Raw genomic sequence first — 15,000 nt, 5'->3', positions numbered from 1 at the left:
CCATTAATTAATTCTCCTTGTAAGACATTCACAGCAAGAACTCGTCTCTCTATCACTATGAAAAAAGACTTGGTTTCCTTTTTTCATGTGCATAGCGTCACGCAGAGTTTCTTTCATCTATTGAACATATTTCCATGGGACTACTTTCCTGCTAATTACAATCTAAACGAATTCTTATCATGAACCTCTTCAAATCAAACGCAGTTTATACCATTGATCAATACTCTCATAGTGTTCATCATCTTTCGGTTGGAAGACATTGTCATTTAATCCGAATGTTCTGTTGGCGATTGGCGATAAGTGATGACCCAAAAGTAAAACTAAAACGGCACAGCGCAAACATATGAGGTAGGGAGTGTCGAGTCGCGCGGGTGACTAAAATTGTGTAATGCTGATATTGTATAATAAAACTACGCTAAAAGAGTATTAAAACGCATAGCTATACAGTGCGTGTTATACAAAAAGAATGATTATAACTGATGCTGCAAGGAAAGAGAGAGTGGTACAACTACTGATATGAAAGAAACGTAATCCTACGTTCGCTTTGACTATGACCAACATCAAACCAAATTTGTTGAGGCTAAGTTTCGTCCGCCACGTTACAAAGGTGGTGCTATGTTATAATCATAACTTGAACAAAGTTATTTGTGAAATCAATGCAATATCCATGACAACATTGCCATAAATAAATTAACGTAATTTAGTTTTTATGTTTCTGAATTTTTTTTTCGGCGCTTCAGACTACCGTGAACGTTATTTTCACAACGTTTCGGTCGATGTAAGCTCCGATAATATTCAGGTATATTTTGTCGAACTTGAATATCTTTCCGTCAAACTCTGGAATTTTTCTGTCGGACGCTGGAATCTGTACAGAATTTCAAACGGAAACTTTTATTTAATCCACGGGAATAGGATGCTCTCATTTCGTCAGACTGGGTAGAAGTCCTAAGTCATTCGCAATTGTATTTTGAATGTCGCTCAGACTTGGGATTGAACCATCAACATCTAGAAGAGTATAACTTACAACTAAATTTACCAAATACTTTATCCACTAAGCCATGGATCCACGTGAATCACTCTAGCATGAATTTTAGAAGCCTTTAATACGAAATTCGTTCGAAATTTCGTACAGATTCCCGAGTTCGACAAAAAGATTCCTTATTCGACAAGATGCACGTGAATATGGTCGAAGAATACATCGACTGAAACGTTGTAAAAATAATATTCAAGATGAGAACAGTAGTCCGAAAATGCGAATAATGCAAATAATACGTCAATTAATTAGTCTTATATATTTGACTGTTACCATAACATGATTTCTATATCGAATTAATAGATGTGCACATTATTGAGACTTTATGAAAAAATGTTGGAGCAAAATAATAACCTGAAAATGTTTTCATTAAGGAATCTTCGATGTAGCAAAAAAGTTGGCGCGGAGATGATCGACACAATAAATGCATTTTACTTGCCTTAAGTCGAACGCTGTCTGCGTCATCGTAGCCGACCCACTGTTTTTCGTCCAGGCTATAGGCGTACGGCACTCCCTGTTCGGAATCCCACACTCTTTTCCAGCCTTTTGCCAGATTATGCTGGATCTACAAATATACAAACAAATAAAAGATATTTCGAAAAATCAAACAAAATAATGGTCTTCCTTTCATTTTCCTCCTCCTAAATCAGTTCCTTCTCTCTCTCTCTCTCTCTCTCTCTCTATTTCTTTTTTTCTTTCTTTTAATTCTTCAACTCCCTCTTTTGAAGTTATCTGCAAACGTTGTGGTTGAGATCTGTTGAAGAAAACAATAAGTACGATAATCGTTTACCATTTTTATATTGTCCAGTGCTTATTATTTAAGCTCGGGATGCATATTTAACCGATCCATTTGGCATAATAGTAATAATGCTAATGGGCTGGGATACTGAGTTCAACCCTTCGTCATCACACCAAAGACTTAAAAACATGCTCCTTGCTAAACACTCAATATTATAAGGAGGGGATCAAACAGTGAAGTGGTGCCCTCCCCTACATCTCAATTTAACAACTAATGAAAAAGAAAGCCTTCGCGTTGCTCTCAACTATATAAGCTTATCTTAGCTTAGCTTTATGTACGGTTGATTTTTAATGAAACCCAAATCGCATTCTTTTCTTGGTAAGTACATCCCGTCGATTGGTAAATGACATTTCAACAGTTTTCTTGTTTGTCATATCAAAGCTATTAATACAACGCTGTGTATAATGAAAATATCAAAACGATAGGAAATTATTGTTATAGGGATCGTTCGAAAGTAAGTAGCGATTAAGTTCGCTAAAATTTTGATAAGGATCACATTAATGCATGTCAGGGTAACCTAGCTGCAAACAAAGGTATCCAAAGGCAGGTGACGTGAGTTAAAGCGGAGTTGGGGGGGGGGGCAGAGGTCAAATGTTCTAGATAAAACATATAATCGAATGAGCACAATAGGACAGAGTAAGAGAAATAAAGGTGTTCACACCAGTCTCTCCGTTAGAAGTCAAGCAAATAGAACCGGAAATAATGTACAAGTAATCTAAGTGAATGTTACCAATACCACTGTGTGTCTGCGTCGCTCAATTGTCAAGTTAGAAAACTAAGTTAAGAAAGAAATAATTTTATATATGTTGTTTCTCTCTCCTAAGTCCATTCTCTACTATAAAACCTCGAAGTAAACTCAGCGAACGTTTTCCTTGTGTCTTTTCTGCATGAGAAGTTTTATTCGTCTTAGTTGAACAGACGATTGCCGACCACAAGACCAGGCGACTTCATATGAAACAACGACGACAAGAAGCAACTACAAAATGGCTCCATATAAACATGCATATATATAAAAAGACTTTATTTTATTTGCTTCATGATCGCCCATCAACAAGAACTTAACATGTGTCAGGGTTTTTTTCAATTCTGATTTTAGAATCGTTTTAAGGCTTTTGGTATATGTTTTATATTCTCTTTTTAGTTTCAATTCAGTTAACAAGTATCAGGGAATGATAGTAAATTAATAAATGACCTCCCTGTTAAAACTGACTCCGAGGTAGGTATATTTGCTGACGACACCGTGCTCTATAGAAGGAGGAAAAAATGTACACATATCCAACGCAATAGCAGAAGCCCTAAAATTCGATCCTCAGTCTGTAGTGGAATGGGGCTGTAAGTGGATGGTAACATTTAATGATACTAAGAATAAACTTATTTCCTTTAACTACAAAAACCTTATTTTGTTTAGTTACTCGGACAATTATTCTCATCTTGTGTGTCATTGGCACAATGTTTCGGTCGTTGTAATCTACGAAAAAAAAAAACGAAAATATGCGGTGGATTTCTGTCCGTTGTTTCGTAAAACATTCTTTTTTCCACTAATATTGACAATTAGCATAAAGATTCCGTGAAATCGAGTCATAGAAAAGCCTTAAAAAATATCTTAGTGGCCCTCGAAGATTGAACTTTCTTTATGATTTACGGGCACACCCTCAAACCGGTTCGAATTTTTGCAATGTAGAGGTAACCCCTTTTTTCTTTGGTAGAGAAAAGGAAACATGAATTTAACACCCGAGGAAGGTCGAAGGTTACAACGACCGAAACGTTTTTTCCAATAACACCCAAGATGAGAATAATTGTTTGAGTAACCAAAACAATATAAACATTTACATCTCATCTCAAAAGTCAGAATTGCATGCAAAAATCTTCTTAACTACCGATGACAAACAGCGCTCTACCTGAGAGCCCATCCTTCAAAATTTTCGGCTTAACTTTCACAGGCAACATGAATTGAAACAAATCCATTGAGGACAATGCAAAGGCTGTTGTGAAGAAGGTCGGCTCCCTTTACCGTTCTAAAAAAATTACTCACACCAAAGAGTATTCTATATCTTTAAAAACCACAATTCGCCTATGCATGGCGTATTATTGCTACATCTGAGCTGGTGCCTGTACAACTAACCCTAACCCAATCTCCAAAAAGTGTCAAGAAAAAGTCCCACATCTATTAGGTCTTGTACAATCGGCCAAGCTTTAAACTCTGTCCCATCATCGCAATGTTTCATCCCTGCGCACGTTTTATAAGCACTTTAATGGAATGTGCTTTGATAGCACTTGTGCTCCCTCGATGTACATACGTTTTACTAATCTGGCAAGCAGCAAAATCTCACCCCTTCACTGTTAAGGTTCGTAGAAAATGTTCTACTCTAATAGTTTCTTCTCTTGGACTGATGGACTTGAGAATTCTCTCCGTGTTCCTTGTTCCTTGCCTGTTCTGATCTGCAGAATTTGAAATGTAATGTGAACAGACATCTCGTTGGCTCAACTCCCTACAATCCGCCGTTAAACACGATCCATTAGTGAAAAATAACAAAAAAGAGGAAAAGAAACTTTTTCTTCGATGGAAATAAGCCAATGCTTTTTTTTTTTTTTTGCACACCACGTTTGAATTTGAATTTAGTTTTGATGTCATAACCACGTCTAGATTTAAGCAGAATAAGATATAATCTTAAAATAAGGGGAGTTTACCATCAGGAGGCGCAGTTTAAGCAATAAATTGATAGCTTGCTACACACAAAGCTATCCATTGGCTTTCTAGTAAATTAGTCTAACGGAAGGGAAATTATCAAGTTCCCCCCTGTATTTTTTTTTTATTTAAAGAAGTGCAGAATCATTTGTTGCCATAGAAAATTGGTGTTGCATCTGCATTTGGAAATTCATTTGTTTATGCACATAATAATACAAATACAAGTTCAAATAAAAAAGATTAAAAATGGACATGTATAATTGCTTGCCTACCCACCCCTCTATACACTATATACGAAAGTGGGGTATTATTTCCCCCTTCTCTTTCTCTCATGAGATAGATAGGACATTGGTAATATAGAGAGAGAAGTAGATAGATAGATAGATAGATAGATAGATAGATAGATAGATATTAATAAATTGAAGTATATAGATGTGTGTACGTACCTCATAATATGAGAGAAATCCTCTTTCTCTTGTGAAAAGTCCTGGTTTTGACATGCCGCAGCTCACTGAGCCTGGTGTCACCTGCTGGGTGCAAAATGTGAATCCACGTCCGTACATCGGAATTCCCAGAATTAGTTTTGATGCATCAGCACCCAGACTGATCCATTTTCGCACCGCCCAATCCTGAAATGCGATTTTCAAAAACTGAACCAATTCAAAAAAAAAAAAAAAATCAAAATAGTCGATTCATAAAATACAAAAAAAATGACATTATCATGCTTCCCGCTGTAAAACATTCATCACAAGAACTCATCTTCCTACAGCCATAGCAAAGAACTTTCCCTCTTTCTTCCTCTTCCTCTCTCTAGCAAAACCTAAATGAAACTTCCATGAACAAAGTTTCTTTCCGAGAATATCTCATCTCGAGAACAAGATATTACAAGTCGGCTTCCCAACCGACTGCAACATAGTCGTCTTCAAGTCTAATATAAACAAATACTTGATTGTAATCAGTTCCTCTTAAGTAATCTTCTGTCTATCTTGTCTTTTGTTTCCCTTCTGCTTGTGATGGCAATCATCGTCCAACTAATGATTTTTTTAATCCTCATCCTCGGGTTGCACACAGGATTTGATAAGCAATGACCCATTATTAAAAACATAGAAAAGATTTAGCTTATTCGGATCCTAGTTGTTATATTCACGTTTCAGCCGATGTAACGTCCGACCTTCTTAAGATGCATCTTTCGAAAATTGAGAATCTTTTAATTGAACTTGAGAATCTTTATAATAAACTGGGGAACGTGTACAAAATTTCGAATTGAACAGTTTATTTAATTGACATGGGTAGATTGTTACTGTTCCATCACCCATGACCGTATAGAAGTGTTGCTCTATTATTCTTGGTTATAATCGAATGTAGTAAACAATGAATCTTCAAAAAGTACATGAGTCTATATGTTTCGCAACCTATTTTTCCTTCATGGAATCCTTTCAATAATAATGACCACCGGTTAGTAAAGATTGGTTTACAGAGCATGTCATCTTTCAACTTATCCAGGTTTCTAACCCAGCGCATCTAACTACGTTTAATGCGCATTTCTATTCCCGAAAGCAAATTCTTGATTCTATGTCCCAAACGCTCAAGTATAAGTACTAGTACTGAGAAATATTATGAGAAAGAAAGATAGTTTTAATATGATTGGATGTTCCCTAATTTCGATACTCAAGGTCACCACTCTGTCACTCCGTCACCGCTGCCCTCACGCACACTTATATACGCCTTTGTCCCCTTGATGTAAATGTTACTTTGACATACTGGGATCCGGATGTGGTGATCATTATTTTAGTTAAATCCGGAGTAAAAGATGCATATCTTCCTCAAGTATAATTCTTAAATAGCGTTTTAATTTCTTTATTTTTGCTTTTAACCCTTCCAACCCAACACGGCCGATATATCAGCCCGAGTAACGAAGCTAAAAAGACGACCTGCTATATCTATCGGTCTTGTTATAATGTGTTACCAAGTAGTTTTACTAATCGCTTATTGTCTTTTTGGCTAATTATTGCTTCATTGGGCCCGGGCCAAAAGTGTTTAATTCATTAAATTAACTTAAAGCTCATATTATTCGGATTATTCGGATTATTGTTCTCATGTTGAGTGTTATTTTCACAACGTTTCGGTCGATGTAAACTTCGACCTTCTTCAGGTGCATTTTATTGCACTCTGTCGAACTTTAGAATTTGCACAGAATTTGTAACACTCTTTTATTTAATCCAGGTGGGTAGCATGTTCTGGCTCCATTAGTCATAACAGGGTAGAAGTCCTAAATGATTCGCAGTTGTGTTTTGAGTATCGTCTAAACTGAGGATTGAAGCTACAATCTCCAGAAGAGTGTAACATACAACTAAATTTTACCAAGTATTTTTCCACTAAACCAAGATGAGAATGGTAGTCCGAACAATACAAATAATACGAAAAATCAATTTTCATTTGAAAAATTCAGAAAACATAGTTTTAATATTTCGAGCGTAAAAGAAATCATAAATTGTTCTTCTATTATGCTTTATTTATCATTCTCTCTTTTTCTCTCCTGTCTCTCTTTCGTCATTATGTCTTTTTCTACCTTTCACTCTCTCTCTCTCTCTCTCTCTCTCTCTATCTCTCTCTCTCTCTTTCTCTCTCTCTTTCTCTCTATCTCTCTCTCTCTCTATCTCTCTCTCCCTCTCTTCCATGCTATTCCCCTTGTTTCTTTAACCTTACCACTGTGGCTTTCTCTCCAACCTTTCCAACATCTTCTATCCTTGCATAGAGGGGTGCATTCACTTGTAAGGTTGATTCCCAACCACCGTGCAGGTCATAAGTCATTAAATTGATGAAATCTAGGTATCTGTAATATCAAAATACAAAAATACATAATATCATTACGTGCCCAGTGAACCATTTGAGTCACACATAACACAAGAAAAAAAGTAAAATATATAATAAAAAAATTTTCTTTTATTTTACTTCAATGGAAATTCTCAAAAATGAAGGGGTCAATGCTTGGAGTAAACAATTGATATTTATATGAGATAGATATTTGAGTATCCCATTAAAGTTTCACATCTCAAAAGCATGGGCCGCATTGGATGAGTTGCATTCAGTATGAACTTCAAGGCTAACGGACAAACTGAAAAGGTAGTTTTTCAGGCAGTGGTAGAATCTATCCTTGTTTATGGTGCTACAACCTGGACACTCACCAAAAGATTGGAAAGAAAACTAGACGGCACATACACTCGTATGCTATGAACAGTATTAAATATATCTTGGCAAAATCATCCCACGAAGCAGCAACTTTATGGCAATCTACCTGCCATATCTAATACCATCAAAGAGAGATGCCTACAATTTACCGATCAGTGTCTGAGGAGCAAGCATGAATTAGAGAGTGATGTATTGCTATGGACTCCACGACACGGGCGTGCAAGCAAAGGACGACCTAGATGCATGTACATCCGGCAAATAGCACACAATGCCAACTGTGAACCTGAAGATCTGAGGCAGCTGATGGAAGACAGGAAACTCTGGGGAGAAAGAGTCACATTGTCCGGGCAGGGAGCCAATCATGATGATGATGATGATGATGATGATGATGATGACGATGGTGACAATGATGATGATGATGATGATTAAAGTTTTCCTTTAACACTTAAACGTTAAGTAAGTAAAAAAAGTGAAGACCATTCCCAATTGACCAGTTATTAATTGTGTCATATCACATCTTCCTCGTGGCCTCTTTGTCTTACCAGATTCCAGTACAAAAATCCATCTAGTCTGAATGCGTATTAAGCACAGTGCTGTTACTCGTGTTACCATTATTTGGAGAAGAAACACCAGTTTATAGCTGTGTCGATGGGAACTTATTTGGACTTCGAATACGAAATGTGATTTTGAATATTTGTTACGGGTTTACTTGTAGAAGAGAGTATTCTCACGCATGGCTGTCTTGACAAATTCATATACAGACAAATTTATAAAGAGACAAATTCATATACAGACAAATTTATAAAGAGACAAATTTATAAACACGTTCAGTATAGAGACATTAAATACTCAAGGAAGTGTCTTGCAGGAATTCAAAAACGTAATGTTCACTGATGTAAAATCTACAATAATCAATCTTAAATGATAAGAGTTCGACACTTGATGATATTGTCATGCACCACGTACGAGAGCTGAAACACGCTCACCCCCTTTCTTCAACCCTAAAAGAATTGAAAACAGGAAGAATCCAAACTAGAATTCTGATGTGGGAATTTTTAATTTGAATGATTGTGTTACAGACTGGGGAAAGAAATGAAACATTCTCGGTTAAAGGAATCAATTCGTATTATATTCTATTATTTAAAGGAGACGAACGCAACAACTTCATAAAATGTAACACAGAAAAGGTTTATTAAGGAGAATGTGATATGTTCCTTATCAAAAACTGGACTCCGACTACCTAGTGCTATCGCGGTAGTTATTCCCCGTGGAATCGTCGATACCGTTAGAAATCACCGAGGTGGAGAGAGAGAAGAAAAGGGAGGTCCGTTCTGTTTGGTGTCTCTCTCAGTAAGGACGAGTTGTTCTTCTTCAAACCGGATGCTGGCCGATTTCCTTAGGGGATAGGAAGGATCAATGCGCCGTGCCCCTGATTGGTCAGTATGTGGCCAAATAGCGCAGGGGAGAGGCATTGATTCGAGGGAGATAAAATTTCCATTTGTTTCTGCTACACTATGTCTGCTAAATATTTCTATCATCTGCATCCGACCGGATGGAAACTGGTACCATCTGAAAGAGCAATACCCCGGGTACATAATATGTGAAAATTAGAAAAAAACATTATGTGGCAGTCAACTGGACCACATTTTAGAAGGGAATTTTATTTTTCACGCTGCTTTTTTTGCAAGTCATACACGCGTATCAAACTGAAACTCTGTTTAAAAAGTTTATTTTGCAACGTCATAACGTCATAAGCATTCGTAGCTGTGTGGGCAAAACGTTTTCCACTGTTTATTTATTTTATTTTATTTTATTTATTTATTTACTAACGGGGGGTACACGGCGTTGCCCGGGTGTTTAGAGGTGTGTGTGCTTGGGCGGTGTGGGGAGTGGTAATCAAAACATAAGAAGAAGCGAAGTAAATATTTTTAAATATTAACTAAAATTTAAATATTATATAAAAAAAGTTAAAACTTTTTAAAAAAATCGAAAAAAAGAAACAAAAAAAATAACGTAAGGTAAACGAACGATGTTAAATGTAAAAATCGGAAAAACAAAAACAAAAAAGAAAACAGAAAAACGAACGTTAAAACTTCTTTTAAAAAATCTAAAAAAAAATAACCCCCCTCCAAAAAAAAACACGTGAAAAATGGCTTAAATAACCCTGTTTCAATATTAAAATTTAAAAATCGAAAAAGCGGGTGGTACCCGGCGTTGTCCGGGTGTTTGGTATGTGTGGTCGGGCGAAGGCGAGTGGTGTTAATGAAAACCTAAGAATAAGCGAAGTAAAAAAAAAAAAAACAGAAAAACGAACGTTAAAAAATCTGAAAAACATATGAAAAATGGCTTAAATAACCCTGCTTCAATAAAAATCGAAAAAAACAGGACATCTGACACCACGATTCGAACCCAAAACGTTTAGATAATGGGGGCCGCGCTCTAAGCAACTGAGCTAAGACGACGTCGACGAGATTGTGTCGCTTTTTCAAATATTTAAAGTAAATCAGGTTACGACGTCGTATGACGCATGCGTAGAAGCGGACTCGTCACGAGAGGACAGTTTTTGCTGACCCCCCCACTGTAGAAAACTACTGATTTCAGGGTGAAGGAATTAACGTTTTTGGCCAATTTTTCGATATTTGTCGGGCAAAGGTTGGAAGTTTACAATGATACCGATCTGGCGCAAATCCGTGGCCCATGTGGAAAGTTTTTGCGAGGCATACAAACACACATACATACAAACAAACACACATACATACAAACAAACACACATACATACACACATTTTCGCTTTTATATTTATAGATTTGCGGTCGCACGAGCACTCTCTGCTATTTTGATTGAAAGAAAAACGGTTTCGATACATTTATTTCATTTGAGGAGGGGGGCGAGTTTCCAGCACACGGGCAACAAAAAGAGCTCAATATATAGAGAATAGCTTCTTCTCTTCGTATCCCTTTTGCCGAAATATCTGTCAAATACTTTTTCTTTTTGGGGGGCGATTACATTTTCGTGTTTTTATCCATTTTTTTTTATTTTTGAAATTGTTGTGGTGTCAACCTTGCTCACGATTAAAGTGCTCAATATTCTTAGTATCCATGCTTGTCTATTATATAAGAGGGCCTGTGTGTGTGTGTGTGTGTGTGTGTGTGTGTGTGTGTGTGTGTGTGTGTGTGTGTGTGTGTGTGTGTGTGTGTGTGTGTGTGTTCTAAAAACTTTTGTCATCTGCATCCGACCGGGTCAAAACCAGTACTATTTGAATTAACAATGCCTCGGATGCATAATATGTGAAAATTATAAAAAAGGATTTAGTATTCTGTGACGGTCAACTGAACCACTTTTTGGAGCAAGAGAGGGTTAGGGAGAGGGAGGGATAAAACAAAGGATGAGAAAAGATAACGAGGTAGAGGGATAAAAGTTTTAATAGAAATATGTTACACTTTTATCTCGAGCAACACCGGGTCGCCCTGCTGGTATTACATATATGATCCATCAAAATGTTGGGTAATGTAAAAATGACTGACACTTACTTTGAAAGCGCTTTTACATTGTAGGCCGTTCGGATAGTCTGTTCACCACAACCAACTGCTGCTGAAAGAAGTAATCGACTTGAATTTGTTCTGATTGATTCCTTTTCAAATGCGACGCGCAACTCCTGAATAATAATAATAATAATAATAATAATAATAATAATAATTAATAATTAATAATAATAATAATAATAATAATAATAATAATAATAATAATAATAATAGGAAAGACGGACGAAGAGAGCTGGTCTGTATAGAAGACTGCATAAATAACAAAAAAAATGGAAAAATACTGAATGCAGAACACTGAAAGAATAATTAGCAAAAGACACTGAAGAAACAAACAAGATAGAAAAACAAGAGACGAGGAATAAGACGAGGAAAAAAAATGAGAAGAAAAATAATAGGACGGACGATTCATAAGGATGCCAAAAAAATGAGACTTACGAAAACACTTGGAAATGGCTACAAAAAGGAAACCTAAACAGGGAAACTGAATCACTAATAACAGACACACAAGATAACGCAATTAGAACCAATCACATTAAAGCAGAAGTCGACAGGACACAAAATAAGCAAATGCAGACTCTGCCGACAAAGAGACGAAACAATAAATCACATAATAAGTGAATGCAGCAAACTAGCCCAAAAAGAATATAAAAATAGATACGATCAAGTGCAGGAGACAGTACATTGGCAACTATGTAAGCAATTGCACTTTGAACACTCAGACAAATGGTACAAGCACAAACCGGCAGCAGTACTGGAAAATGAAAGTCACAAGATCCTATATAAAACCAACCAAGCAAGAAGAATGGATGTCATAATAGTTAACAAGAAGGAAAAGTCCTGCCATATTGTAGATTTTGCCTATCCAGCAGACCACAGAGTGAGGATCAAGGAGACTGAGAAGTGGAGCAAATACACGGAACTGGCCAGAGAGCTCACAGGGATCTGGAAAATGAAGCAAGTTAAGATAACACCACTAACAGTAGGAGCGCCAGACACAATACTGGAAAACTTTGAAAAAAGAATTGAAGAGATTGGAATTAGAGAGATGTCTGAAAAGATACAATGGATAACCATAATGAAAACCTTTGAATTTGGAGATTAACTCGACACTTGAACTGCAGACACAAAAATTGGACACAAAAAAAATGCTAAAGATGTAAAACACAAAGGAACATCACATGAATCATGAAAACTGAAGCGGTATCATTGTAAGTTAACACCCTATGTGGCCCTGCATTCTGGCCACCTCCACCTCCGCCTTTTTTTGTGTGCATGTCACCATAAACTGCCACCACACTAAATAAGTGAGAAGGGTCAAGGAGGATGGAAAGACTGAGGAGAGAAAGCACTAGCCAGACCTCTGCTGGATGAGTGTAAAGAGGACTGTAAAATTGGGGGGGGGGCTTAGTGCCAACCAAATACTAGTGAAGACCAATGGTCACTGCCAACGAGAAATCGATGGTAGGCATCTGTTGCAATAATGCAAATTCTTTTGCAAGGGATGGAGACTACTGAAAATCTAGAGAGACTTGTGGTCACTCAGACTCCAGAGAACACCACAAGTTGTTCTCAAGGAGAAATCTTTGATGATGGTCCGTGTAACTTTTCCTAGTGAGTAAATACTAATGATAATGATAATGATAATGCTAATGATAATGATAATGATAATTGATAAATAGGAAAAAAGTAAATGTAGACTGTGTGGACAAATAAACCAAATGGTAAACTACATAATAAGTGAATGCAGCAAACTAGTTCAAAAAGAATATAAAAGATAGGAACGATTGAATGGGGAGACAGTACACTGGAAACTCTGCAAACGACTGCACTTCGAACATACAGACAAACTGTTCAAGTACAAACCTGAGACACGGCGGAAAAAATAGAGGGACATAGCCATCATCTTTTCTTAATTTAATTATTTTTCTGTGTTTACGATTTGACCTTTGAGAACTCTACCAAACTCCTCCGACAATTTTAGGTCGAAACACTTGAAATTTTAGATATAGGTTCCTTGGACATGGATCTAACTTAATAACTTGATTTGAGCTGAAAACAAAAAATGTTAAGGGATCATAATAGGGGTCAAAGTTAAAAAAAATTGACCGTTTTCTTTCTTTTTTTTTTTTTGCTCAGCATACACTTCCAAACACCCGGGCAACGCCGGGCACCCATGCTAGTATATCTATAAAAGTGAAAATGTTTGTGTGTCTGTCTGTGTACATTTCCCTACCAAATAACTCTCTCAATTTTTGGTCTACACACTTGAGATTTGACATAAGGCGTACTAAGATTTGGGAAAAAAAATTTAATCGGTTATTCGGCCAGAAATTTTGCTGTTAAGGTGTCTAAGTTCAACGATTTCACCTTTAAGAACGCTACCAAACTCTTCCGCCAATTTTAGGTCTAAGCAATTGAAATTTTAGATAGGTTCCTTGAACATGGATCTAACTTAATAACTTGATTTGGGCCCAAAACAGTAAATGTTGAAGGGTCAAAATTGGGATCAAACTTTAAAAAAATTTGATCTCTGCGGTCTCTAACAAATAAGTCGGCCAATTTTTGGTTTAAACATTTGAAATTTTACATAAAAGGTATTTAGACATAGGGCAAGCTTTTTAAGCGTTTTTTCTTTTTTCTGAAAATTTGGCTTCCAAAGATTTGATCTATTAAGCCAATTTTGGGTCTAAACATTTGAAATTATACATAAAGGGTATTCAGACTTTCAACAAGCTTTTTTAATCAGTTTTGGGGCGAAAATTTGGCTGCCAAGAGGTAAAAGTTGAAAAAGATGACCTTTGCAGATTCTACCAAACTCCTCCGCCAGTTTTGGGTCTAGACATTTAAAATTTTAGATGTAGGTTACTTGTATATGGGTCAGATATTTTAATTTGATTTGAGCCCAAAGCAGTATATGTTAAGGGGTCAAAATTGGGGTCAAAGTAAAAGAAATGTCAGCATAGACTCATACCACACCTAGTAGTCATAAAGGGTCAAGGAAGACGGAAAGACCGAGGAGAGAAAGAACTAACCAAACCTCCATTGGACTAAAACTTTGGGAAGGCTTTGTGCAACTCAAATCCCAGTGAACACAAATGGTCGCTGCCAGGGAAAAGTCAATAGCAAGCGACTATTTTAATAACAATAAGACATTTGCAACAAAATGTAGAGAGTATTGGAAATTTGGGGAGATTTTTGTCACATAGATTCCAGGGAACACCACCAGTAATTAATCTCTGATTATTCTGTGTGATAACTTTTCATTAATACAAATAATAATAATCGAGCATGAAGAAACTGAATGATACCAATAATTGTAGGAGTACTAGGAACAATCTTGAAAGCCCTGGAAAATAGACTAGAAGGAATTGGAATCAAAGGGAAGATTGTGCCATAAAATGGACGGCGATGATAAAAACAGCCTGAATTATTTTTATCTTGAAATCGAACCAACATGAATTACGAATACTAACCTGTTACATGTAAGCATAAACCAAAACAAAACAAATACATAGAAAAACATACCATTGACCCAAAGAAACTGGAATTACCAGAAATTCCATGAAATAACCTCCCTCTATCCCCATCTAAAAAGAAAATCACCTCACAAAGAGGTTGTGAATGGTCAAGTAGGATGATAAAGCAGAGAAAGAAGAGCACTAGCCAGACCTCTACTGGAAGGGTATGGAGAGTCATTGAGGAGGCTTATTTTTAGCGATTCTAAAGAATGCCATATTCATTGCCAGCAAGA

The 15,000-nt window shown here is 36.6% G+C and overlaps 1 protein-coding gene across 1 annotated transcript in view; it reads right to left on the bottom strand.

Annotated features, from left to right (window-relative positions):
• Positions 1-15,000, bottom strand: part of LOC145258291 (uncharacterized) — a 36,031-nt gene that overhangs the window by 5,469 nt on the left and 15,562 nt on the right. The window contains exons 3-6 of the mRNA XM_080116325.1: positions 11,238-11,362; positions 7,225-7,351; positions 4,965-5,147; positions 1,473-1,598 (exon numbers count right to left, since the gene is read on the bottom strand). Of these exons, the coding sequence (XP_079972451.1) occupies positions 1,473-1,598; positions 4,965-5,147; positions 7,225-7,351; positions 11,238-11,362 (561 nt within the window). The remainder of the gene's footprint in view (positions 1-1,472; positions 1,599-4,964; positions 5,148-7,224; positions 7,352-11,237; positions 11,363-15,000) is intronic.

The sequence above is a fragment of the Euprymna scolopes genome, chromosome 33 (genome assembly GCF_053919585.1).
Source record: "Euprymna scolopes isolate OS-2025 chromosome 33, ASM5391958v1, whole genome shotgun sequence".
Lineage (NCBI taxonomy): Eukaryota > Metazoa > Mollusca > Cephalopoda > Sepiida > Sepiolidae > Euprymna > Euprymna scolopes.
Note: the sequence above shows the minus strand (reverse complement) of the source record. Positions and strands in the feature narration are given on the sequence as shown.